At 42.0% G+C, this 27,905-nt stretch overlaps 3 protein-coding genes and 1 long non-coding RNA gene across 6 annotated transcripts; 3 read left to right on the top strand and 1 right to left on the bottom strand.

Annotated features, from left to right (window-relative positions):
* Positions 1–67: 67 nt before the first annotated feature.
* Pgant2 (polypeptide N-acetylgalactosaminyltransferase 2) lies at positions 68–22,568 on the bottom strand. Of its 3 annotated transcripts, none has more exons than XM_017244353.3 (8): positions 22,488–22,568; positions 17,694–17,910; positions 3,527–3,790; positions 3,233–3,444; positions 3,004–3,170; positions 2,252–2,939; positions 1,914–2,086; positions 68–1,347 (listed from the first exon to the last, which is right to left on the bottom strand). In XM_017244353.3, exons 2-8 carry the CDS (start codon positions 17,778–17,780, stop codon positions 1,046–1,048), a joined length of 1,893 nt encoding a protein of 630 aa, XP_017099842.2. In that variant the 5' UTR covers positions 17,781–17,910; positions 22,488–22,568; the 3' UTR covers positions 68–1,045. The 3 variants fall into 3 exon arrangements, with proteins under 3 accessions (XP_017099842.2, XP_017099840.2, XP_017099841.2); XM_017244351.3 differs by lacking the exon at positions 22,488–22,568 and adding an exon at positions 18,710–18,868; XM_017244352.3 differs by lacking the exon at positions 22,488–22,568 and adding an exon at positions 18,488–18,694.
* Positions 6,379–7,159, top strand: LOC108127337 (uncharacterized). The gene has a single exon (XM_017244354.3). The coding sequence runs from the start codon at positions 6,466–6,468 to the stop codon at positions 6,985–6,987; it is 522 nt and encodes a 173-aa protein (XP_017099843.2). The 5' UTR covers positions 6,379–6,465; the 3' UTR covers positions 6,988–7,159.
* Positions 12,964–13,933, top strand: LOC122322197 (antifreeze protein Maxi). Its single transcript, XM_043213721.2, has 2 exons — positions 12,964–13,539; positions 13,582–13,933. Exons 1-2 carry the CDS (start codon positions 13,171–13,173, stop codon positions 13,810–13,812), a joined length of 600 nt encoding a protein of 199 aa, XP_043069656.1. The 5' UTR covers positions 12,964–13,170; the 3' UTR covers positions 13,813–13,933.
* A 1,390-nt stretch (positions 22,569–23,958) lies between the features above and the next one.
* LOC138925857 (uncharacterized) lies at positions 23,959–24,811 on the top strand. The gene is made up of 2 exons (XR_011442098.1): positions 23,959–24,177; positions 24,236–24,811. It is a non-coding gene; the product is annotated as an uncharacterized lncRNA (long non-coding RNA).
* Positions 24,812–27,905: the final 3,094 nt, after the last annotated feature.

The following is a 27,905-nucleotide window of genomic DNA, read 5'->3' as shown; positions in this document are numbered from 1 at the left end:
CCCTTCCGCAGAGCAATCACATTAGCGTGGGCCCAAGTTCAGTCGGTCAAAAGCAAACTCGCTCCACTTGTTTTAATGTTTTAATTTATTGTTTCAATTTTTTCTTGCATTTCCAGATGTTTTAAATTAAAAACTCATTTAATTCGTTCTCTGAATAGATGCACTGTACATACAAACAAATATACAATATTTGGATTCAATAATTTGTAATTTTTTAGGCTTTTTGAAATCGTTTTTGCTGAATCTGCCACGTCGTAAATGGTTCAATGTCTGTGATAAAAAGCATGTCTATTTCCCTATGAAAACTGTGAAATGATTTATGCATTCAACAATAACCAATCGACAGTAAAACGCCAGAGACTATCCACTTTTCCGATTTTTAAATATCATAAAAAATACTCATAAATTGTAAGCGAGATATCTCGTTTGTTTTCGTTTGCGGCGTTCAACGAGCTCTAAAATAATATTTCCTTCTCTTTATATACACATACATATTTCATACAGGTTTCAAATGATTTCACTTAGGTGTATAATTAAAACTAATGATAACATTTCATGTTTTGTTAAGTACAAAGTTGAGAAGACTCTGAGCTGGGCGGGGCATTCGAAATGGACTCAACGTGGGTACTAATCTGGAATTTTCGTATAGACCTTAATTGACTTGATGAGATGCGTCGGCTATGGGAATGCAAATTAGCTCAGTTTTCAGCTGCCAAAGTTTATAATTTCACTTTCTGTCATTTCGCGTTCATATATTTTATACATATACAAAAAATTAATCAGTCTAAGTACATTTTTTGTATGCTTTCATGCTGGATTTTAGGTAGCGTTTAAAATTAACTCCCTCGCGAGAAGTTGATTTGAAGTGACAAAGTTCGTGACCCTTTTCAACTTAATAACAATATAATGTCATAGTACTATAATCATGAGTGAGTGTTTGAGTTCAGCAAAAAATCAACTTGGTAAACCATGACAATCATACACATACATTTCGCACGCCTCCTCGTATATATCACTCGATCCTTTAAGTCTAGCGGTTTCCCTCTCACGCAAACTTGCCGAAGGACCAGCGCTGCGAGGACAGCGCCGAGTTGCAGTGCTGGGCACTCACTCCCTGCTGGCTGTGGTCCCGGGAGTCCAGGCACACGTTGATCTTGTGGTGCCGCACCAGGCCGCCCTCCCGCATGATCCACCGTTGGTTCTCCGACTCGTCGCAAGACTTTAGCACCACCTGCGACCCCCGGGCGAACTGCACCAAGGTCAGGCAGAGGTCGTCGTGCTTGATCTCGCCCCGCTTCGAGAACGCCCATTCCTGGTTGCCGCCCGTGTTGTGGCAAGGGAAAATGCCTATTCGATGTGGAGGAGAAATTATAAAACTAGGTTAAAGTATCATATTGATAAAAATAATTGGTTTGAAAAATGGAATTAGATATTTAGGGTTTTTATATTAGATATAAAAAACAATTCAATAAATGTTGCATTTTCCAAAAATTTGTTTCTTCAATTTTAACATTTGATGATTTTAAGAAAAATTTGGCCAAAAAAAAAATATTTTGGCTTGGCTTGAAGAATAAAATGTTTTTTTTTTGTTTTGAAAGAAAATAAATTTTTCAATTACCATATAATAAGTTAAGAAATAGCTTTAAATGGAGTGTATTAAAATGTATTGTATGAGGCTACTAATTAACGACTTTTGATATATACAATTCGATCTATTTGAAAAAGCACATTTAATTGTTTGAAATAGTCCGTACCGTTTAAAATCATTAATAATGTAATTTTAGTAACGATAAAATCATCATAATGTAAATTTATATCATTTTGAGAATACTATATCCTGTCAAACTATGATGTTTTTAGCTTTTAAATCATGTAAAAAGTTTGCAGAATAAATTATGAGGTACTTTACTTACCCACAGTGCCGTCGATTAAGTGGCCCATTGTGTCTAAGCACTCGGTGCCATCCTGTCTGAATTGGCCAATCTCCTGCGGGTCGGGGGCCTGCAAGTCGGGATAGACATTCTCCAGATACCACTTGAAGGGCTTGCAATGCAATTTTTCCTTCAATGCCAGACGGTCATCAATGCTGAGTTGGGGAAAAGCGAGAGGGGGAAGATTCGAATAAATAACTTGAATGGAGTGTTCAAAGCACTCGAATAAAACATAGAAGAGCTCTGAGACTAGAGACAGAGCTATACATTTTATGAACTGTTTTACTTTTGATGCGATTGATTTTTCTCAGTGTACTTACTTTCCGAACGGAATGTTTTTGGCGAGAGGAACGGCATTGTAGTAATGCTGCTTGTAGTCATCCATCCATACCTCTGCGGCACGTCGCGTGTTCCGGGCGAAGACGTTGCCACTACCGCCGGGAAAGGTGTACGGATGTCGTTTGCGGAAGACGTGACCCACGCGGCTGCAGGGAATGATTTCCAGACTTCCGCCGCACTGCCACACCCGGAAGGATATCTCCAGGTTCTCGCCGCCCCAAACATCCATCTTCATGTCGTACTTGCCCAGCTTGTTGAAGTAGGCCTTGTCGATGACGAACAGTCCGCCGGCAATCATGGGCGTCCTGATGGCAGTCGTGGGGTCGTTGTGGCGCATCGCCCGCTCCGAGGTACTCAGGTACTCCCACTTGAAGATCAGATTCCAGTCGAAGCCGCCTCGTAGGTCGGCCGAGGCCCCGATGTACTGGAAGTTGTCCATGCTGATCACATCGATGACGGGGCAGACCACGCGGGTGGGATCCTCGCGCACTCTCTCCAAGAGGGGTTCCAGCCACCGCTCGTTGCATTCCACGTGGCTGTCCAGGAAAGTCAGCACACCGCTGACCGCGGCATCTGCACCCCGGACCCTGGACCGAACTAGACCCTCGCGCTTGTCGTTCCGGATGACACGAACCTTGTCGATCTTGGCCAGCTCCAAGCCATCCTCGGCTGAAAGGAGGTTTTTATGAATTTCTTCCCCGTACTCGTTCCTAGAATAACTTGGGTTACTTACGATGGTCACTGTAGTCATCCACCAGAACTATTTCACGGATCAAGTGCTCGGGACTCCGATTGAGGACACTGACAATCGTTCGCAGCAACGTCGACCTTGCCTCATTGTGGAAAGTAATGATTACACTCGTCTCGGGGAGGTCCTCGCGGTATTTCTTGTTACGACACCTTGATTATCAAAAACACATCTTGAATAACACAAACTTAGGATGCAGCTTCTGTTCACTTACATTGGATTCCTTGTGTCGGGTATTTCACGATTACTGGGCAGGGAGTCGCTGGCCTCCTGGTTGAAGCGGTTTCTGATGTAGGGGTCCTCCCCGTTTCGCAGGGCACCTGCTCGTATGTAGCCGGCTTCATCGAAATATTCGATTTCAGTGCCTCGACCACTGGGGGCAACAGGCAGTCGTCCTCCAGGTCCACCAGTACCCCCACTAATACCCTTTAGAGTAAATTTTGGGAAGATAAGGTTATGAGGATTAAATACTCATCAAATAAAAGTATTTCTTTATTGGTATTTCTACCTGAGACGTCTCTTCGAGGGCCACAATGCCATTCAACTTGAGCCCGTGGACGGCATTGCGCTCAAAGTCCTTAACCGACCCGATTAGAATGACATTGCCGCCGGGATCGTCGGCTCCGCTGCCAGCCGATGCCCCTCCAGGCCCCGCTCCGCCGACTGGCGCCCATTGGCGGGCGGTGGAGGCGGCGCCCGCGGAGGAGGAGTCCTCCTGGAGCTGCTGCATGGCGGTGGCCACCTCGCGTAGCCGCAGAGCTCGATTTTCCACCTAAAAGGACACAGAAGCCCGCGAGGGCAGACAAGTGTTTTAATTTATTTCTTTAATCTGCGCCGCACTGGCGACGTTGACGCTCGTCCGGGCCAATAACTCAATCCAACTGGGAGCAATAGGGCTGCACTTGAAGAACCACTAACAAGTTTATACCAGAAATAATATAAAGACATAAGCTGATAACTTTAAAGCCCTTCATAGGCATTCTTTAGGAAATCTTACAATATGCAGTTCATCGAGTCGAAACTTTAAATAAGATGTATTGTTTTCAGTGTGTAGTTGAAAATATTTAATGCATGGCAGAGTTTGGTCAAAAGTTTCCTGCTCGCGTAATAAAATACATCGGAACATGACCAAAGGGAAGCCACTCCGTGCAGTTTCCGAGCTTGTTTCGAGATTAATAATCTATAAATTGCAAATGTTGCCAGGAAAAACCCCCAACCGCCTACATTGTCCTGTCCAGGACTCCTTGGCGACTGCCAGGACTCCTTGGGGACTTGAGTGCGAAACTTGGAAGGCAATTATAACTCTAAATAAATGTTTAACTTTTAAAGCAACTTAAAGAAGGACTTGTCTTGAACTTAAAGCTAATTTCAAGAAAATCAGAGGAGCCTTGACCGATTGATTTTCGGCAACCGCACCAAAGGGACAATGTTTCTGGGCTTTTCAATTGAACAGACACTACAGGGTGCTTCAGCAGACATCGAAGAAACCACAGCAATCCAGGGAGCTGGAAGCTTCTACTTTTAAGTGAATTATTTATAAGCAGCACGAATGGCTCATTGGAAAGCGCTGCTGAGCCACATCTTGCACACGAACTTGGCCAGAAGTGCAAATGGAACGAGGTAGAAATAGCAACACGGAGCTAAAAATGTGTTTCAAATTGCTGCTAAAAGGCAACACGTTTTCTACAAAAACGCAAATCAAACGAAACGAAATGGGAAAGTGCCACCGAGGGAGTCGAAATAAAGCGAAAAAGCGCTCTACTTGAAATTAAAATCACGCATACGCAGCGTATAACAAAAGTGCTAAAGTCAGCCAGAAAATGTTGAAAAGAAATCGCTTTCAATACGCTCGACACACATAAATCAGAGTTAGAAGAGCCCCGATAAAGGGCTTCTGACAAAACTCTTGACAAATAGATTCAACGCAAAAGGGCAATTAATAATCGCCTCAGACCTCCTATTCTGGGCCCGGAATCGGGTCAGTGTTTAGCAGAGTGAAATGATTCATTTGTCAATTTAGTTGGGTCGAATGGTCATCCAGTAAGGTCCTTTTTCTGTTCGAGAGGTAACAGATGTCTTATACCTCTGCCTCCAACTTTGTCGCTAAAAGCCTTTCTGGAAGTTTAAATAAAAATAAATGGATTATGTGGGAAAATAGGATTTAAATTAAATTGGTCCTTTTTCTCGGCCATTTACTATTTGTATTTTAGTTTTTTTTTCTTCTAAAGGTTCTATTAAACTGAGCCAAAATTGTATTCAGTGTGAGGCTTATGCATTGGGAATTGATTTTCCAAGAACCCCCCCAAATTTCAAACTCAGACCAAACCACATAGGATCAATTTCGAGTGGGCTTCATGTCAAACGCTTCAAGATTGCTCTTTTGGAATATGCCAATTTCAGTTGGAAAACAAACACCTCAGGGCTTCTCGAAAACAGCCAAACAGCCCTACAATTCCACCCACAAATCCGGTTGAATTACAATAGAGCACAGGCCGCGAATAGGGCCAGGAGCTCGGAGCCCGGAGTAGCTCCAGGACACTGTGTCCAGATTAATTAGTTTTCGTTGTTTGAAGGGGAGCCGAGCCCGGTGTTTGGCTGTCAATAATGGAATGTCGCTCCCAATTAGGCACAAATCAGCATCAGATTCGGGCCATGAGTGGGACTTGTTTGTGCCACTAGAGGAATGAAAATCACGTATAAACTTTGCTCTCCACTTGCAAATTTATTTGACTTCTGAGACTGCAACTCCCATTGCAAAGCCCGGCTATTTTTAGAAATTCTCCAAGGAGTGATGACTGAAAAATTATGGGACTGACGTCAAGGGATATTCGAAACTTTTTGCCCCTCATGAGGTCAAAGTCAAGTCACTCAAATGAACTGCTGTGAGCTCATCAAATTCTTGTTTTTTGAATCTGCCATTTGCTCGGCCAAGTCGACTAAAACTATCCTCGAAACGGCTTGTGGCGACAGCTCCGTCAAGTCGAATCGGAGCAACAAGTTGCCTTAAATGCGAGTTTTGTAAGCGAGTTTGTTTTTGTCTCTTGGTTTCGGTCTTTTTTGGGTTTATTGCTCGAGTTCAATGTTGCCAACCAAATAAAAATAGACGAGTGTATGGAGAAGCAGAGACCCATGAATTGTTTCGAATTGAGTTCAGCGCCATTTTGTGACATTGATTATTTTTAGGGTCACTGGCAAAATATGGAGATTCTGATAAGATTTATTGCAAAAAAAGATATATTTGGTTGTGAATTATGAGCTTGGCAATTTCGTTTTTTGTAGCTTGTTGCGGAGGAGAAGTATTTATTTATGTAAACTTTTTCCCTGATCCAAGTAGGCTCTGAGCCTATCACCTCCAACCCCTACAATCCAAAATTCTCACAAAATATCCACCCGTAGCCTGCGTAATACAAAATACTTCCAAAATACTTCCAAAATTGAATAGCCTTTATGTGGCACTTGACAATGGCCAACTATTTGAACACCAAGCAACTTGAGGATCTGCAGCAGGAGTTGATGCAGAAGCCGGTCGAGGAATCAACCTCCGACTCGGAACTGAAGTCGGAGTACTCCACTGACTCGGTCATTAACGAGATCATCGCCAAGTCCCTGACAGCCGAGCCATTGCCTCAGTCGTCGACGGATGCCCTGCCGGAGCCGGGACCAGGAAAGCGGCACTTGTCCTTTCGAGCTCTGGCCCGCCTTGCGATGGTGTTGAACGAGTTCAAGCGACAGCATCGCACCAAACGGGAGGAGGACGCTGGCTACTGGCGGCAAGTGGCCGAGGGATACTGCCAGGAGAACGAGAGGTACCAGAGGGTGGTCGAGATCCAGCGCCAGAGGATCGACATCCTGGAGAGGGATCTGCGCACGCTGGTGGGCCTGGCCCGGGAGACTCAGCAAATGCTGGCCCTGATCAGTGCCGAGAAGCGTTGCTGCCAGGAGCGCGGCCATGGCGAGCACGCCGATTAGAATTTGGTTAGTTTGTGTATCGAATTTCAGTTATCTCTAAATGAGAAAAAATCGTCTTATTTGGTGGCTCACAACTAATTTTACAAATTTTTTTGACTAAAAACATGTCCCAAGTGGGTCGTCCTGGGACTTCCCAGGAAAGCTTTTCATTAAATGTTTCTTCTGCGAACGATTTCCCTTTTCTAATTAGTGACATTTTTTTCCCTCCAGCTCTTGCCACAAGTTGAATTTGCTTTTGGATACCGACTGTTTTTGCGAGTAGCCCCCTAATTTACTCAGCCTTAACCATTATTTGGTTTTGTTTCTGTTGTCTGTTTGTTTGTCGGAGTGGGGCAAAGATTTCTTTAATCTCGAGTGCTTGGTGCTTCGTGTTTCCATTTATTTTTCCTTTTTTCAGAGTCTGAGAGTGTGTGCACTCTTCCAGTTGAATGATTTTCACATCGAAAGAGCCGGGCTGGGGAAGAGCTACTAACTGCATAATTTAGTAATTGGAACGTATCAAATTTGGTTTTCACCCATATTTTACTTCTTCCTATCATTTATTGCAATCTGTGTTTCTCTGATTATTTTTATGCATTACAAATTAGAGGTTGAGGATGCCGCACCCAAAAAGGGACACCAACCAACCAAACCCCCCACAAGAACACCAGAATTCAATTAAAAGTCTATGCACGCCATCGAAAAGCCGAAAATATTGACAACCCGCCTCTTGTCTGCACATCCAACTCAAAAGTGTTCGCGTCGACCGTTGAACCCGAACCTTGATAAAAATTGTTTCTGCCACATGACGTGGACCCAGAAATCTTGTTATTAAGTTTTCAGCCAGACGGGCGGGGCAAACAGAATTTTGAAAAGTTTGCCAACCAAAAAGGGTATCGCATTTCGTCAGAATAATCAAAACAATACTTGAACTCTTGTATCGGGAAAGTAAGAGGCGCATGTGGCTGAGAATATTAATGCCGCTTGGGATTTCTCTGGAAAGGTAAAAGTTCGCCTAGAGACTCTTTTCACTTTCAAACAGCTGCCCAGTTTTTTATTTTAAAAGGTAAAATGCAATGACTGCTCGCGTCTTTATAATGGATTATAAAATCCAAGGCTAACTTCCGAAAGCAACGACCAGAGAAATGGATCTTATCTTGCTTATGTCTAAAGGCTTTCTTTAAGGCATTTGTAAACTTGCGGCCTCACATTAAACCACATTTTAATGTCAACGGTTTGCCGACCAAACAGAAATCCGACAGATTTTTTGGGAAGAGTTAGCGACGAGCTGGAAAATCGAGAAAAGTGTCCAACGACCCATGAAAGCGGCTTGGGGCTTCAAAGCAAACAGAAATAATAATTATCTGGTGTGTTTGGCCAACACCAGCGATGGATTGATCCCAACAAGTTAATGGGAAAACTCACATGTGATGTGAGTCCTCTCCACACCCCCGAGTGACCCCGAGCCGGCCCCGATGGATGACTGTGTGGCGGCAACTGCAGCGCGTTATGCAACTACTTGTAGCACGGTGGCATGGAAATTGTGTGCGATGCCAACCAAATTGCGGCCGCATCAGCACCGCCACCAACAATTGCAAATTGTTTGGTAGCAAAATTTGTGTGGCATCTTCGTTGTCTTCTCTTTTTTATTGTGTGTGTTTTTTTTTGTTTATGGGTAACCAAGCGGGGCACAGTGGCAGCCGAATGACAGCAGCGGTGGCAGCCCCAAACGAGTTTCTTTTTGTCTTGCGAAACTCAATTAAATATATAAAATGTTATTGGTTTTTGTCCGGGCTTGATCTTCCTTTCTATTTCCGCTAAGGTCACAATATAAATCTGTCATTAAAAGCTTATAACGTTTTTCCGTAGTTTCTTTACATGGGTTTTAATTGAAATTGAAGATATGCAGTTAGAGAGACTTCAATACCACTCAATACTTACATTGGTCCCAGGATTTATACCCGGTATTCAAGGTATTTGTGGGAATGTATCTTACTGGGAGGAATGCAGCCAACTCGGGAAAATTTTAGAGGAGTCATTGGCTTATTAATCTGATTCCGATATTGGCTTCTTTCAAAGCACTCAAAAGTGCATAAAAAATGTAGAATGTTATAAGGATATTTTTAATAAGAAACGGATTTAAACAGCAATATATTAACCAAAATGGAAATAAGGTATCGAAGATTCTGGAGTTGCGGCTAAGACTCACCTAAATTAGATAAAAAATGTACAAAACCGAGTTTAAAAGAAAATTGGGAGGATAGGAGTGGTACATCCGAAACACGGATATACACATCCAGCTTGGCTCGCCCCTGGTAGAGGATACTTTGAATAAAAAAGCGGTTAAATAAATCTCCAGATAAATTAGACTCCCCAAAGACCGTGCTAGAAGAATTTGGAATCGTGGTCTTCAGCCCGTTTTATTACTTAGGTTTTTTTAGATCTTTTTTTGTTTGTTTTTTAATGGGACTTTTTTTAAGTATCGGGTATCATATCGTCGCATTTCCGTAAAGGTATCGTTTGTCGCTCTTTATCGAAATTGGGATTTTAATGCTTAGTTTTTTTTTTTTAATATGTGTGGCGTAAATCAAACAAATAATTTATGTTTTTTATATGTTTTACCTTATTATAGTTTCGGTAGAGTTAATGATTCAATTATATTTCCAACCTTTCCAACAAACTTTTGTCAAGATAAGCTGTTACAGTAACGTTCTACTTTTTGATAAACGATAGTTCAACGATCCCTAGCTTCTATCATATGGCTGCCCTTTTCAGCTAGAAAGTTTCTCCAAATGTGTTATATTTTTGGAAATTAAGTGAAAAGCCATGCATGTGGGGGTAATCCATATCCATCCTTGTTAGGACTTTATTTTAAAGGATACTCTCGCAATTATCTGGGAAAATTATTGTTGGTTTTATAGCCTCTTTCAGGGCTAACCAGGCGTTCTAGGCACTTAATATTGGGGGCCACAAGCATTTGTGCAGCCACTCGTGGCCAAACCCCCTCTGGCATCGCCAGCAGTTAGTGCCACAGTAGATGAAGCTGCAATAAATTGCAAGTTGCAGCCGTGTGGCAGCAGCTGTTGCATGTTTGAGGTTTCGGGCTGTGTGTGTGTCTCGCTGTTTTGTGTCCAAATTGCCGCAGTGAGTGACTTTGCCTAAGTGCCGACGACTTGTTCAGCCACGCCCCTTGGCCTGCCGCCCCTGCCAGACAGCCCAAAACACCAAAAGCCGAGAAGACAAGAGCTCTGTTCCTTGGAAGCGACAAGAGATCTCTTCATAAAATATATGAAAATGTTCTGCATAAATTGTAGAGGACTTTGTGTGAAGTCTGGTTCCCTGAATTGGGATTTCGAACACCCCGGACATAGACCATTGCGGTGGGCCACGCCCAACTATGATGTTTCGTAAAAGAAGAAAATCAATTAAGGCCGAGCTGGAAATTAGCTCGAAATATTCACGCCTCGACCCCCATTAGTGCACTTTGTAATCAACTGGTGGCCGCCAATGTGGGTCATCCATTAAAGCGGACTTGAGCCGAAGTCATATAGACAACCATAACAAATTGTGGACTCTGTTATTGGTATCTCTGGCTTTTGTTTTCCCCGGCATCCCAGTCTTCTATCCGACCCAGCTTGATTGCCTTTCTGGGCTTTTCATTTCGTCTGGCACTGGATATGTGACTCATGGTCGGGCTGAATTTTCAATGATTAAGCACAAATGGGAGTCCGGCAGCTGGTGACGCCCTCTAAGAAGGAAAATGAAAAATAGGCAGCCACAGTGTCTTGAAATGATTGGAATGGGAGGTCTAACAATGAATAAAGTACTTGGCCTCTTTTTGTGCAAAATAGGAGCTCTTTCTTGGCTCTACTTGTTATCATATTTGTATTATTTCTACACCCTATAGCTTGAATATATTTGGGAACACTGTTCGTCATGTGAGAGCCAGCACATGTCATCAGTCAGGCTAGAGTGAGCTCGTTCATGGACCGTTGTTAGAAATACAGCAGAATCGCATGCAAAGAGATACAATTCCAGACAGTTCAACAATCAGTTGATAGATGCACTGTTTGCAGAGCCGGAGGGGGCACACTGTCATAGGCAGTCGGAACACAATAATACAAAACGAGGAGAATTAAAACAAAACTAATGGGTAGAACACCATCTTGCTGCTTGGATTGTCACTGCCATTAGGAAACAAAAATAATTGACCCCGAAAGCGCTCTATCCGACCTTCTCATTATTATCCACTGCGGTTTGGCAGTCTAGAGTTCATCCAATCGAGTGGGCAAAGTTTTAATTAGTTTATTGGCAAGTGCATGCGGTTAGTTCCCGACCACATTTCAATAAATAGCTAATCAATGCGTCCAATAGGATTACAATTTATAGGTCGGCGCAGTGCAGTGTGGCCGAAAGAGAATTATTTGCGGAACAAATTAGAGCGTTTGTTTAGGAATAGTTTGAGCCGTTTGTGGTTTTTTGGCATATGACGTGACGTCCCAGAAGCAATCATGGCCCAATGGCTGACCTTTTCGCCACACAAGCCGCAAACAATGGAATATCAACTACTGCCGTTGGCCAAAAAGGGAGACAAAGCGGAGGTGAATGCCACTGGCCGCCAAGTCGGCTGCAAATGCCCGAAAATCGAAAAACACAACGAATTAAGACGGGAATGGAGCAGAGCCCCACAAGGCGGTTGGTATTCAGTCGGCTGCGAGGAGATAAAAAATAAAAGCGAGCGGAATACAACCGACAATTGGCGACAGTATTTCATGCATTTGAATTGTTTCCCCGTTGGACTTTCTCGAATTGTTCAATTTTCTGCTGCTCGGCTGGCATTATTGCATTTGTGGTCGAGACCGTACTTTCACTTGCCCGGGCTTCAAATTCGTATTTAAATGATCATCTTTAAATTGACATTTAAATGTGAGCTGGTCATGAGTCACGAGCGGGGTCTTTGGGGGCTTGAGAGCTCAACCGGGTTTTCGGATTGGTTTTAAGTGATCGAGTTGGAAGGTAAATTCTATAAATAGCAGAAAAGTGTAATCGCCCTGCAATAAACCCCTTTGAAGGTCACTCAGAAACTGTAACAATTAAATGGGTCAGCCAGCGTCCAGTTCCCCTTTTCTCACGCCGCTTCGGCGGTTGTTGCCCAACTCCGGCGGCTGCCCATCATTAAACAATAATTATTTAATGCCTTAAATAAGGCATGCATTAAAAAAGAAGCCGAGCCGTCTCCGGGGCTCCACTTTTGTTTTTGTTTGGCAGTGTTTGTTTGTTTGTTTGAGCAACCGCCTCGGTGGCGAGTAGCACTTGGCCGAAGTGTTGTTGTTTTCCTTTTCCTGGACTGGTGCCTAGTGGGCGCCAGCGGCCGCCCTCATCATGTGAGTTGTTAACTGGTTGTTATATTGTTATGTGTTTTTTGTACTCGCTGGTCTTCTCTCCTTTCGTTGGCATAATGAACTTGAACTTTATGACGCAAAACACGTTAAGCTGACGAGAGTTGGGCAAACAAAGTGCCCGCCAGGGCCTCAGGTCCCCCTGCCAGTCTCTTGCAGACTTTTATGTTTATTTCTGTGGCATTATTTTCGAGATGAGCCTGGTTAAGTGGTTAAAGGTTACGGGCTACTCGATTTCTTCGAATGTGATTAATGTGCGATCAGCTTTTATAAACAATTTGAGGTTTTCAAGAACATGCTAATCCCTATACTGTCTTACTACTTGGCCTAGTTCGATTGATAGTTTAGAGTTGGTCAGTCACTTCTTGTTTGTCTAGATGGGACAATAAAGTCTCTTCCCAGCCGCATTTATCTTTGTTATGCCATTTGAGGCTTCTGCCACTGGCTGTAGTAGGAAGCAGTCCAAACCAGTTGTAAATAACAACAAAAAAATCAGCAAACAAAATCGAAAGTGGCCCAAAGGTGGTAGCGTGACCGGTTTTTACACAAAAAAAAAAAAGTAATATTTTCACGAAAGTTACTCTACCTTCTACTTAAAAATAAAAAATCATAGAAGCATGGAATGTGACACTTCTAGACACTTCACTTCTCCTAATATCTTTTCGATCCAGCATCAAAAATTGTTCGCCGTGTATTCACGCACAGGCGAGTCCGCAAAAGAGTTGGCCAAGTCCGAAGGGGGCAAGCTATTGAGGTGAGCCAGACGACCTTGCCCGGATGCGTTGGGTTACGGCTGCGTTAAGTAATGGCAGATAACCAGAAAAAAGCGGATGACGCTCCCGCAGCCGCGTCGGCCAGGCAGCTGGCGGCCAATGCGGCTGCTGCGGTTTCCTCTACAGCGTCTGCGGCAAAGGATACAGCGGCTACCGCCGCCACGACGGCCAAGGACAAGACCGCAGCAGCCGCCAGTGCTGCCAAAGACAAGGCGGCAGCGGCGGCAAGCTCCGCCAAAGAGAAGGGCCAGGCAGCGGCCGTTGCTGCTAAGGACTCCACCGTGGCAGCAGCCAGCGCTGCCAAGGAGAAGGCATCCGCTGCTGCCTCGGCGGCCAAGGACAAGGCAACGGCATCGGCATCGGCGATCGCTCTGCGGGACAAGGCCTCGGCGACTGCCATTGCCGCCAAGGAGAAGCTCGTGGGGGCAGCAGCGGCCGTCAAGGAGCGGGTCTCGGCGGCGGCAGTTGCCACTTCACAGGCTGCCACCTCGGCGGCAGGAGCCACGAAGGAGAAGGCGTCGGCGGCAGCGTCGGTGTTGAAGGAAAGAGCCTCGACGACGGCCTTACAAGCCCAGCAAAAAGTGTCGGCCGCAGCAGTGGCCGCCAAGGAAAAGGCAACAGCGGCTGCAGTAGCCGTGAAGGAGAAGGCATCTCGAAGGCAGGAAGAACAATAGTCTCGGCTCATCTCTAGGACTAAATGGTACTTTATCGACAAGTACTAACAAATTTCATTTATATAGTATTATTTTACTCCAGTCTAATACTGTATTTTTCAATATATTTTCATTCCTAAAATATATTTTTTTTTGTGGAATATATTTGACATAAAACAATCTAAAAAATAATCATTCCATCTGCACTATCTTTGGTAACGAAGCGCCAAAATTTAGCCGAAAGGGCACATCAGCAATTTCGTTTGAAAACAGTGCGTCCCCCGCAGCAACTCAGAAAAAGCAAACGCCAACAAAAGGCTGAAACAGATGGTCATTTCAGAAAAACATGGCAAGTGGGGGAGAGCAGCAGATAACCGGTTGGGCCCATTCAAAAATTGATGTCCCAGCCGGTTGGACGAGAAGTTTGTCGTTTAAGCCGACTGTGACCTCTAGGCCCAGTCCCCCCGGCCCCGGACGCGAATTAGTTGAACAAAATCAAAAGCCAAGCCTGTCTGCAGATAAGAATTAATTATTCATAGTAAATCAAAGCGCTCATCAAATGCCAAAGAATCAACCAAAAGTTTGTAAGCCGGGCCAGTTGTCATTGGCAGCCGGCTCTCGAAAGGCCAACCTTTCTGATAAAATGCTAATTTTGTGCTTGTGGTTGGAGAACGTAACACTCGGACGGGGTGCTAGTTTAATAATATTTTGTGTTTCAAAGCCACACCGGACTAGCCCTGTTTTTAAGTGGAGTGCAATTAAAACCATCAAATTCAAGTTTCGTGGATAGAAGTTCCCGGAATATCCCCATTAAACTTCCCTAACGAAGGGTGTACTCGGGTCGCCCGCTTTCGTCATCAGCGTTTTCTATAGAAACCAGTTCGATCATCGCCGTCTATTGAACTTAATTAAAATTAATTTCCATCGAGCGACGATAATTTGAAGCGTTTTCAAGAGCAAATTAACTTTTTGCTGTATCTTTGGCATTCTTTTCAAGTGAGTGCTGTTTTTGTTGGGAGGCTCGGAGCGATTGGATTTGGATTGTCAACCAGAGCGTAACTTGCTGTCACGCAAATGTCATGTTTGCTTTTTTTTCTGGTCATGCAGATTTGTTTTTTGTGAGTAAATAATCGGGTGTTTTTATATGGGATATGCAGATCCACGAGCTACACAGAGCTATAAATCGAATTCATGAGGCGTTAAGGTCTTGGAAAGTGTTTTAGTTTGAACTTGAAATATTTATAGCACATTCGGAGCCATTATGTTCATATTTGGGCAGAGCCGTAAAAGTTAAGTGGAACTCGTTATAATAGCTCGTAATCGAAGAGCAACTTCTGGGTAAAGTTTCTGTCTGAATTTGCATTGCTGATGGACTCATTTGCATTTGCGATGCAGAAACATCTTTGAGCTCCAAGCAGGGGGAAGTCTGCAATGCAAATTCTTTTCGAACCAAATTCATGATTCATATGGAGAATGAAAGCCACTTTTTAAGCCTTTCAGCCAGGCTCCTGCATTATGGCTTATTAATTGCTTATTAAACTCTTTATTTAATTTATTTAAAGTTCTCAGCCCGAGCTCTGCAGGTCGGGATCTAATCCATTAGGTGCGAGTGGAAAGTTTTGACGGGAAAGGAGAAAGTTGATTTTAGACTCTGTATTAGGAAGCAGCGGGACACAGAGTGGTTGGCCAAAGTAATTAACGCACAAAGCAGCCAAGACCAACAAAGAGGCGAAAACTAATCAATTTGTTATGTAACCAGCCCCTGCTGCTAACAATTAAACTAAATTAAATGTGTGATTGACTTGCGTGCGAGTTTTGTGATTTATTTTCCTTTCGAAACTGACGCTCTCGATTCGAATCGGTTCGATCGTGAGATGGCAGAAAAACTCGGATATGCTCGGATATTATGAATGAACTGTCATTGCGATGAAGAAAGATGTTAGCCATCGAACGGGTGGGCCTTCGAGTGCTGCAATCCAAAAATAAACTGGGAATCGGTTGGCGAGCTGAGCTATGCGATTGCTGGCAAACAACATGTTACTTCGCATGATTATCAGAGGCGCGTTAAACCCCCAAGTGATTGCTGATAGCTCTGAAAATTCCCAATAGCCAAACAAAGGTAATCTATTTAATTACTGTAGTCTGTTCCAACTTAAGGCTTAATCTCTTCGCTATCGCAACCTCTTCAAAACGTCAAACCTTGCGGATCTATAAGTAAACCCAAGTTATCTTGTCTGCAAAATCTTTGGTATAATTATAACTCTTCCAGAAATAAATAAATAGTGAAACAGCGTCCAGTGCTTCATAAAAAGCGAAAAAATTACAAAAACCAAAAGTGCAGTGAGTGGCTGTAGTGGCTTTATTTCCGGAATGGCATTCGCCGGGGAAGCAAAAAAACGAAATAAATCAAGTTTACATGAAAAATTATTTTGGAGATGACTGTGGTGAGGGGATTAAAAGTGACCAGTGGCGGCGATGATGATGCAGCCCGAGCCTTAAAATTTGTGCACACACTTTCAATTATGCACACTCGTAATCGGCTTCATTTGTGCTGATTTACGCTCGATTTTAAACACTGCTGTGGTGCTGCCGTTTTCATAATTACTATTTTCCTCAATTTAAAATTCATTGCAAGGATCAAAAGTATAATTAAGAGAGCATTATAGGAGGGTGTTTTCACACTTATTTTGTGTTCGTTGGCACTGCCACACAGTAATGAATATGCTTTTCATTTGTCTGGTCTCTGCTATTTTATAAAAAGCGTTACTCTTTTAGTTTACATCATTCAAAAGGACGTACATGGTCTGTAAAAACTTGTAATAATTGCTGGAATTTTTATATAGTTCCAATTGTTTATGTTTCCCCTTTTTATTTTAAACTGAAGTTTTTGTAAAAAGCTGAGGCTCGCTCTGAAAGTTCCATGAATATAAAGAATTTTTTGTGCAACTACCCCATGTTTTTATAAAATCTTTACCCTATTCCCCATTTTTTATTCTTTTTTTTATTGAAAGCCACTTCCAACACGCCAGCAAAATAAAAATAATAAATTTCTGATATTTGCTGAAATATATTGACATTGTGCTGGACGGGGCGGGTGCCTTGTAAAGTATACATGTTCGCTCCTACAGAGAGCACAAACGAATTTCATGTTGTTCTTATTGGATGGATAAATACGTAAACACAAGAAAGCAAATTCAATTTAGGGCCACGTGTATCGGAGGAGACAAATACAATTTAGAACCACATAACGTTCAAGTACGTACATAATTCTAGGAACTAAAGGGAGTAAATTGAAATCGAAAATTTGATGGAAAGTTAAATTACATTTCAGCAGAAAATACTCTTATCTCCAGAGGTTACCACGGCTTAGACCTCCCGTTTCCGGAATCCAACAAATAAATATTCCAACTATATGAATGGCAGCTGACAAGCCCAAAAAACTTAATTAAAACTTGTAAAATAAGCAACAAAAATACGGTTCCCGGTAGTAGATGAGTAGATGATGCCACCTGGCCGTACGTGAGGCTAATTATGTGCAAAGTGAAAGGAGAGGGTATGGGAAAGGGGAAAAGAGAAAACAATGGCATATCAGTGGAATATTCGGTGGCGGGCCAAGTACCTATATATTCGGTGGCAATCAAATAATTGCTATGCAGGGCGGTGTACGCAACGGTTCTCTTCGGAGTATTCGTCGAAAAAATTATGATGATTCAAGCGGAAGAGGAAGGGTGGATCGAAATGATTCGATCGGGTTTTACAAGAAAGAAAGAGCTCCTGGCCAAAAGTATCTCAGAAGTAAATCGAAAGTGATGCAAATTAACGAGACACTTGTAAGCCCTTTTGCTGCGCCAAATGGCATTGAGTTATTGGCTTTAAATATTTAGAATGAACTTCCCACTTACCTTCTCCGTGCTGGACTGGAAGTAGTAGACCATTACGAACATCCAGATGATGCTCACGAAGACGATCAGCTTGATATTTCGACGCATTGTGGACAGCTTCTAGTTGTGTGTTTATCTTCTATGTGGGTTGAGGACGTATCACGTTCACTTCGGCTTTATTTATTTACTTTTTGGTGTGGTTGTTTGGCAAATGAGTTATGCGAATTGCACTTTTTAGCTATTCCCAGTGAAAATATAAGAAACAGAGAGAAACATTGAGATTTGTACACTGTTTAAACCGACACTTTATTAAATATATTGGCTAAACAATCCTCCGCCAAGAGCGAAAATTATAAGCTTGTAATGCTGATCCTTCCTTTTCAATGTCTTTTTTATTTAAGGCTATGGAAAGTATTTATTTAAGCCTGATTAAATTAATCAAGTTTGAAAATATCAATCAGTATTATTCCACATAACAGCGTTCTTTGAGAAGTGAAACTGAAAATGCCACTGAAAATTTATCTAATCCAAGAGACTTATCAAACGGAGGGCAAAACCCGCAGAAACTGATAAGAATTTTGAACCGTAAACAGCCTTCGAGCCAAGTATATCTATTTTCGATTTCCAGAAGTTACATCACTCGCATCAAATGGATGCTAATTAAGCGCCAAACCATCCGCATTGGTAACTTTTAATTTCGGTTTATTTTGGGGCAGACGGTGGGAAAAGCGAAAGTAACCGCAGCTGGCTAACCGAATTTAATAACACTCCGGTCGAAGCTGGCTCAGACCCCCGCGAACATTACGCATACGCACCGAAGACCCTGCTCGCGATAAGATAGCGACTTGGCGGGGATGGGTCTGTTCGCTGCTGTTTGTCGTGTTTTGGTGTGTAAATCACAGTAGTAAGCCGCAGTCACCACAATTGGCCGGCAATAATCGCGATGTCTTCTGCACCGTTTACTTGGCCATGCTATTATCTGAATTGTTTCATCGCTGCGCCGTTCGCCATTCACTTGTGCTCATTATTGCATTTACCGTTTTGTCGATTATAGCGACTGTTGCTAACGTGCTAGCACGAATTTGGATTTTGAATTCAGACGCCGCCCGTGGCAGCCGCGCTTGCCACCAAAAATCGGTTGCCACTTCTTTGGGCCACCGAGGAGCGAGAACCGAGACGACGCAGACGGCGTTACAGAGACAAATGGCCCAAAAGAGCAGCAGTCGGTTATATTTTGTGCTTCCAGCAGTGATGGCACTTTGGCTTTTCCTACTCGGTGTGGGTGATACTTATAGTTAGGTTTGGGAGGAAGGATTTGGTGGCAATGGGTCGACTATTTTTAAAATGAACAATAAAATAATACTGTCAGAAACAAAGTTAAAAATTGAATATGGTAGTACGGGTCGGCCTAAACCGTTCCTAAATGTACTTGTTTTATAGAAATAAAATTCCATTGCAGAAATTTTCCCTAAAAAAAGGGATACAAATTAAATTTTTTTTAATTAATGTAAATCATTTTATATCCTTTTTTTAACGAAAATAATTTAAACACTTTTTCAGCTCGTAAAAACTTGGCATTACTGTCGCCAGTTCGGTCTCAAGAGCGTATAAGAGTTGCGTTCGATGCGGCCAGCTCCCAACATGCTCGATGCCGAACGCAGCTTTGATTAAATTACGAGATTTGTTTGGCTTAAAAGCCGAGTTGTTGTTCTTTTCATAGTTGGCCAACTAAAGTTTGCCAAGATGTTTTAGTTTTTTTTTTTAATGGTAGAGATGCTGCTGCAGGTGGAAAACCGTTAATGAGTATGCAAAAGGCCAATTGTTTTAATTTTGAAACTTTAAAACGAGATACTTTTTTTCACTACAGCTGAGTTGGTTTTTATTTGAATTGAGTTTGCATTTGAGTTTTGTTTAATTTGAATTTATTCTGCAGAAATATATCATGCTGCTGATGTGTGGCCGTGGGCTTAGTTGTTTCGTGATTTATTTAAATTTTGCGAAAATTAATTATCGCAGCCACGCCATTACATAAACAACTTTTTTGGAAAACTGCTCTGCACTTTTAATTCAGTTCCGCTGCTTTGGTTTCTAATAGCGTCTAATAAAATATTTATTCCAGTTGTTAGAACAAAATTCAATTATGCAGATATGCAACAAGGAAAAAAAGAAAAAAAATATTAAACTTTTTGGTGGTAAGAATGGTCAGCTGTCGGGGATTCTCCACTTCCACATCCATATTTAACTTTGTTCTTTTTCTGTTTTCTGACCAGCTGCAGTTGGTGTAAAAAAATAAACGACTTATTTATAAATAGCGTATGTGGGGCAATCCTAAAAAGGATAAAGGATGAACAAGTGGGTTGCCCAGCAGCCTCCTGCCCCGGTCCAGTTACGGCCACTTGCCCCCCATTTAAATTGGCTAAAAACTCTGGGACAGGCAACAAAGTCATGAATATTCACATGAGCAGTGGAAGTGGAAGGAAGCGAGACAGCCATCTGAAGAATTCTCGAATAATTACACAGATACAAATACAAAGGAAGTGCAACTCCCACACAAGCTTGGGCATGTGTGTGTGTCAGTCTGGGTATTCCATTAGGCGTAATTAGAGCATTTAGCAGCGGGGAAAAAGTTAAGAAAAGCCAAGAGCACAAACTGACAGATTCAGTCGGAATAAATTGTCGAAATATATATACATATCTGTAGCGTGGCGTGTTCGAATACGGTTAGGTGCATTCCGTACTCACATTCGTACCATTCTATGTTAGTTGTGTTTGCAGACATGCATGATTGCCGTTCTACCACTCAGAAAATTAAGTTAAAAGTTGGGAAGCTGCAGACGGCAGCTTTGTTGGGCGGTTGCTTTGAAAACTGGTTCTCTAGGTTGTTTCATCTTCCATTTCCAAAATTTGTTTAAGTTTTTCGAAAGCAGAGATGGTCCTTAATGTCTAAACAATGTCGCTAGTATTTTTTGCAAGTAAGGGCCTAAAGCTAATCCCTCTGTTATGTTTAATCACATAATTTATTTTTAAGCCTGACTGAGAACTAGTTCCGATGTTGGCAGCCATGCTCTGCCCATAGTCTTGTCCTAAAACGACCCATGGCTGAAGTACGATAATTAAAAGTTGGCCAAATGTTGCATGAGTTGCAGCTTTCTTGAGATGACTCAGTCTCTTGCCTCTTCGAAGAAGCTGCAGCTTCTGCCCCTTTAACTTGAGATTCCCCATTTCGAGGATGGCCGCATTCGTTTGATTGCGCACCATTTGCCACACAACTCCTCATGCGAGTGTGTACTTGAAAGCTCATCTCTGCGCCGAATGCTGCAGGAGCTCCCTTGCATTGCAAATTGAACTGCCACCTCCTTTCCTTACTTAATATTTTTGAATATGTATAAACTATACACTTGAAGGAAATTTGGTAGAAACCTGCTTTTAAGAAATTATATTATATCTTTAATGCTTTAATTATAACTTAAAGACATTAGTTTCAAGTCATTAATATAATGTGAAAACCAATCTTAGAACCCATTTATGTTTTTCTCGTGCACTACTTTCTTGATGCTTGCAACTGCCAATGGTGTGGCAAAAATCACAGTGTGAGTGTATTTTGTCAAATGGTGGCGCAAAAGTTTCCTGTTCCTGTTGGCAAGACGCCCTCACCTGCCCTCCAGGCCGCAGCCACTATCCTGCGGAAATGTCGAAACGACTGTAAGGAGGAGCTGCCACAAATTAGTGCATAATTTCATTAGTCACTTCGTTTATCGTAAGGGCGCCAGGAAGTCTTTGCTGAAATCGTCTAAATTTCTTGCAATTTATGGAGCGTGTTTGCCTCAAAACAGGTGGTGTTCTTGCCAGTGTGCACATGACGGTGTCCTGATGACAGACGTTATGAAAGGAGCTGATAACTGGCTTCAAGCAGTACTACAGGTACCAATGCTTGTGAGAAGGAAATTTATTGCATTTTGAGGAAGACTCAGTAGGGATATGGTGGCCAGGACAAAAAGGTTTCCTTGGTACGGGGCTTGGTAATGCAAGCCTTCTCTAAGTTTTACGGGATTAGTGTAAGCGGCTTGTGTAGCATTGTGAGCAACGAGGGAGATTTTCCATAAATGGTTTTCAATGACAATAATGTTGTCATTACGAAGGTGGCAGTATAGTTGCATTGATAGAATAATTACAGTAAATTAACAATTTATGAAAATTTTACAGTTTGCTTTAAGCTTTGAGTAGAATTTTGAATCTTTTAATCACTTTTGTATCTCGTACGGAATGAAATTTGAAGTAGGGTCCATACAATTGTATTTTTATTTTTTAATACGTTTACTATTGATTTCTTTAAAAAATATTTTGATGGGTCTGAATATATTGCACATGGTGTTGATGTAGATTCTACAATGCAGAAAAATATTATTCCAATATTTTCTTTTGGGGGTGCAGTTAAAGTTCCCGCACATTCTTCTTCCATGTTGTGCTACGGAAGCCGGCCTTGGTGGGCTCTCGCGCTCTCTCAGAACACGGCTAGCACCCCACACACTCGCCCAGAGTTCGGCTCTCTTCCGCACCCACTTTCGTTCCCGCTCTTCGTCCGACTCCTTTTCTTCTAAGGATTCACAACAACAGCCCCATCAGCTGCTTCGGCTGCATTATTAAGGACCCTTGCTTTTTTCTGTTTTCCTTGCTGTTGACTCTTTCGTTTGCGTTTGGCACGCGCTCCTCTCGAATTGTTTGGCCGCCTTCGATTTTTAGCCAACAAGCTGCACAATTGCGAACGCAAACCACAACAAATGCAAATGCCTTAACATTGATTTTTTCTTGGCTTACTTTTTTATTTCGCGGGTGAACACTTGTTTTTGCTCTATAAATTATTAAACTATGCTTAGTTTCGGGTTATTGCTTTTCTTTCCGCGTGGCCACTATTCACACAATTGGGATTTTGTTTAAATGCACTTTGGTGTTTTGGGTGTTTGCTAAGTGTTTGTGTACAAAAATATACGTTCGACTATATTTAGTTGGTTAACATCGATTTAATGCAATAATTTATACATATTATTTATAACATTTCGTCGACTTTTGTTCCCCGCCGTTATGTTCGACAGACTGAACTTTTTCATTTCTTACGCCCTGAGAGCAATACAAAGTAACGTCTTTCTTCTTCTTTTTGACGCGCATTTCCGTATTTTGTACCCTTTAGCTTCCTAGTTCCTCTCTTCTAGTCTCTCAGTTGCCGTTTTGGGGTGCTTTCTGCCGGACACTCTTCTCAGCGAGAGACAACCCCTTGCGCATGTCCTGACTTTGTTTTGGTATTTTTGAAAAACAAATACCGTTATATACCGTTATCTGCTTTGGAAAGGCCAAACACTTAATTTTAAAAGGTATTACAAATATTATTTTAAACATTTAATAAAATGACCTATAATTTTTAGGTTTTTTAAATACAAATAATGTCAATGGTTACAAAAATATAAAGAATAAATCAAAAAAACCTAACAGTACTTTTTAAATTTTTTAAGAAATATGTAAATATAAATCAGCCAAAATTGTCCCCAATTTTTCAACACACACAGAAAACCTGAAGGACTTATCCATTTGAAGCCATAGGATGACTGCCAGTAAGACTCGAAGCATAAATTCTTATTAGCGTTCGCTTATTTGCATAAAAACACAAACAGCCGAATAGAGCTCCCAGAAATAACCACACAAATATCCTCGCATCCCAAACATGTCCATATTGCGAATTGAAATTAATCGCTTAACCCTTTTGCATATGTCACGTTCCATTGTCTTCCTAAAAATTCGAAAGGACAAGTCTGTGTACGGCGATAGAGCCGAACCGAACTGAACTGACATTAAGCTCAAGGACGACGTTTCCGCCGCCCACCTAACGACACCCACCGCTGTTTCATTTGTATGGATTATACATGACTAAATCATTAATATTTTGTTTTTCTTAGCGTTTTGACTTTTTGATGCTGGGGCGCTACACGAATTTGCATAAAATGGGGTTTTTGTCGCCTCTGCTGGGGGGAGTGTGTGCCATGAAAATTAATAAGGAGGGTGCCCGTTCCTGCGAGTCCTTTTTGTTTATTCCGACTAAGCGTGTCTCGTCTGGGAACATTTGATAAGATTTCGACTCCTCCCTTTATCCTGGAAGGCCCTTACAGATTATGACGGATGCTGATTAAGAGTTTTTGTTTGTTTTGAGATCGAAAGGCTTGAGTACGGTTGTTTGCCAAATTTTTGTGAATTCTGGGAGGTTTTTGTTTTTTAATATCCTTTTCGGTGAATGCTCGATTGTTATTTAAGAGAGATGTAATAATATTAAACAAAACTAAGTAAGCAAGTAAGTACTTTAAGCGGAACGAATTTCGACACTTGAGAAAAGTATTTTGTTCCCAACGACTTTTACTTTTACTCGCCACATTTCAAGTATCCCCATTTGAAGCCCCTACCCCGCGAGCTAACTAGCATGGCGGAATGCATCTTCCCAGCCGGGTGCTTCCTCCTCGACCAGGTAAATTGCAATATTATGCTAGACTGCGAGCAGCGACGTAATCGCCCTGAGAAACTAGGAAAACGGGTTAATAATGCCATAAACAAAAAACGCAAAAAAACGAGCAACAGTAAAGACGACACTTTCGTGACTGGCCAGCCAGGCGGCGATGTTTGTTTGTTTGACGGTTGGTGTGTTTGCCAAGCACCGAGCGGAAAGTGAAAGGCACTGCCAGGCGAGCCGGCCAAGTCAAATGGCTCGAGCCACCTAAAAAAAATCTAGCCACGCAGCTGGCTCAGCCGAGTGGCAAACACACAATGCCCCTCCTCGTTTGACTTTGTTGCTGTCGTTTTATTGTCACGAGCCGAGCGGGGACTTAGTGTCTGCCTTATCACGAGTTGGCAACAACGGCTGCCAGAGGCGGGTTCATCGACCTCGCAACATCATCATTATCATCTCGACCGGCGGAATGCGCTCGGAAAAACATATGCTAATAAATTTCTCATAAAGAGCTCCAAACAATGCAGAGCATCCCCCTCGACAAGAGGAAATAAGTCTGGGATAGTAGAGTCTTACGACTAAGTGACTACGTTATTTGAATTATTATACCCGGTACTTGTTGCACTACTAAAGATTAATGTAAAATAAACAACTACTTAATTGATAATATTTTAATCATGGCAATAGGATGTAAAAATTAATATCGCTCGGGGTCTGAATTATTTGTAAAACAACATAAAGATTAATTTTTAATATATTCAACTGAAACCGAATACAACGCCCATTCTTTCCCCATTATAAGTGGATAAGCCATGGCTCATCTTCACAGCTACTCCATCATATCAGTCCCCCGCGTGCAACATTCCGCATTGAGTTATATTTCATGCCACAATCGGATTCCAAGTTATCCATCAAGCTCACCTTTAAGCACATTCCTGCTCCTTCCACACATGTATTTTTGCGGCGAGTTTTCCGACCTGCCAGGAGGAGAGAAAAATAATAAAAAGAAATATTTTTCATCTGATTTTCCATCGTTCGGTGCGTCTGTTGACACAATGTAGCGCCGGAAATAATTGCACTGTAATGGCTTAATTGGTATTTATGATTGCAGTCCCGTATACGTGCTACATTGAGATAATTGTGATTTCATTTATTGTCCATGTGTCTCACATGGTCAAGGAGATTCCGTTTAAAATGGATTCTGCGGCTACGTGGTAAGGACTTTTCTTTGTCTTTGAGGGGAATTCAATGGATATTCAATGTAGGGTTTTAAATGCCGATACTTTATTTTGAAATTTTAATTACTCTTAACTTTATTTGTTAAAGTACCTACAGTAAATAGTGTCATTTTTAAGGCTTCTGGCGATAACATTGACTCAAACTTATTTAGAATTTTGGCCATTGCTATAAATTTTACAAGAAATCCCTGGTCCCTGGTGGCATTTGCAACTGCAATTTGTCGTCATTACCGCCGCGCAGCTTCCAGTTTAGAGCTTTGGAGAGGTTATTGGCAACAAATGAGCGCACCGCCTCTCGTTAGTTGGGCTCGTTAAGGTGTATTTCATAAATATAAGTGCACGTCCTTGCAGCGGCTATATAAACGAACACAATATTGCATTCCGTAACGATCGAAAGGTGGCAGAACTAAATGATTTATGCCATGTCACGTAGTGACCCCCAGGGCATGGTTCCCAGAGGAGTGGACTTCGCGTTGGCGGCTTGAGAGTCCACGGCGTATACTTAATATCTCGCTCTACCCTGTGCTTTCCTTTCGGAAATCGCGACTTAAGAACAGCCTTTAAAGACGCTTTACCCTTCGGCCATTAGCATAATCGATGCCACATTGTTTTCACAGCGTCTGTTGTTGTTTCGGGAGTGCCTCCATTATTCGCGGGGGCCATATGCCTGAAAGTAAACGAATTAATTAACCATGTCACGGGCCCAAGATTTCAACAAAAGGCAGCAGCCAAAGTTGGAACAATTGCAATGTGAAAATTTAATTAAGTTGCAGCCATCAGCGAGGGAACTTTGTTGCCCGAGGACTACCAGGAGGACCTGATAGTCCTGCGTATCGTACATATAGATAGAGTTAATATTGCAATTAAGTTTTTCGCTTGCAAAGTTTCGCAACTTGATTGTAAAACAGTTGCTAATTAGATTTATGTGGGTTGTCTGGCCTGTATTGTAGTTACATTGCTTGTAAAGAGCTATATCGAATATATCTGGAAGATACATACATATGTACTATAGTATCTAGTAGTGAAACTTCAACGCAGCAAAATTTGGTCATCGTCCTGTGGTAGGAAAATGTCCATTTCAGTCTCGTGTCCGGTATGCCACACCCACATCTACCACCCGTACCCATCCACCCGCCTGTCATATCGCGCTTGACATGACATCCTTCTCACAAAATAAGTTGAACATAATTCAACGAGCAGGAAATTTAATTGCTCGCGCGATTTAATCATCTTCTGGCTTGGCTTTAATTTATCGTCAAAACTGAAAGATTGGAATTTGCATTCCATTTGGCCTCGGAAAAGCATGTTCTTCTGAGCGTTCTTTTGGAAAATTTTATGCAAATTTATCAATTTGGAAATGCAAATAAAATTATTGAAATTAATTTTGATTCAAGCAGAAATCAGTAGTTTTGTTTAGTTTTCTATACTCGACGGGCATAAGGGACAGTATCACACAAAAAATGGAAAACCACCACACTATAAAAAAGAAAAGTTTTCTTAAATTTTAGTTTTAACTTGTCTTTTATGTTTCCTACTGTTAAAGACGTCTTTTTTTTATATGGAAATTATGTAGAATAAAATATTAAAGTTTAAATGTGCTAATTGGTTATGACGTTTTAGTTAATTAGGTCATGCAGGTATTATCTCTTCTACTAACCCTTATTTGCTACATTATTAAAAAGCACAACCACTTGGTTTAAATTTCCGTTGATGGACACTTGAAAGCCAGCCATTCAAGACACCTCGTAGCAGACGGTAGGTGCTGGGCCATTCTATACTAAATTCTTCTAAGGGCATCCATTTCTTCAGAGTGTTGGCGTGTGCGTACAAACACAAACAAATAAAATGTCAAGGACATCTGTGCAATTGTTTGGTCCGCCCTGGGCTTCCCACGTGCATAATTTGCGGCCAAACAGAAGAGGAGAGTAAACGCTGACCCAGAATGTGAGAAGGACGTCTTGAATAAAAAACGCTGCAAGTGAAGTGAGCCTGAGGCGGAGAGGTGGACCGCAGACCAAACAGACAGGGTCGGTGTCTACGACCTGACCCAAGTCTAATCAAAGCAGAGATGGAGGAAGGGCATCCACAATGTCCGAATCACGTAGAGAGTGAAAAATCGTGTAGGGTGCAGGGGCACCTTGGGGGGGAAAGCTAAAACCCAGAACCATCGATTTTCTTGCATTTCCATAAATATTTTGTGAGGGATGAGCTTCTCTATCGGGTTTGTTTTGAGTATGTAATATTTTGAAGCCTCTTAGCCAAGTACGCACTAAAAACTTACTACTCAAGTACTCCTGTTTCTCCATCACCCCCATGAAAGAGCTGTTCTGAAACCCATTTGAAGGTTTCTTCTGTCTGATATTTAATCAAATGCTCAAGCATTTTATTATTATTGTTTATTCTTATTGCTTTCGGCTATTTCGCGTCGGTCTATGACATAAATCGCCCTCTGTCTGGGCATAAATAAGGCAATAAATCAGAGAAATACAATACATCACCTGGGACCCGGGC

This window comes from Drosophila bipectinata, chromosome 2L (genome assembly GCF_030179905.1).
Source record: "Drosophila bipectinata strain 14024-0381.07 chromosome 2L, DbipHiC1v2, whole genome shotgun sequence".
Lineage (NCBI taxonomy): Eukaryota > Metazoa > Arthropoda > Insecta > Diptera > Drosophilidae > Drosophila > Drosophila bipectinata.
The sequence above is the reverse complement of the archived record's forward strand: the minus strand, read 5'-3'. Positions and strand labels throughout refer to the sequence as shown.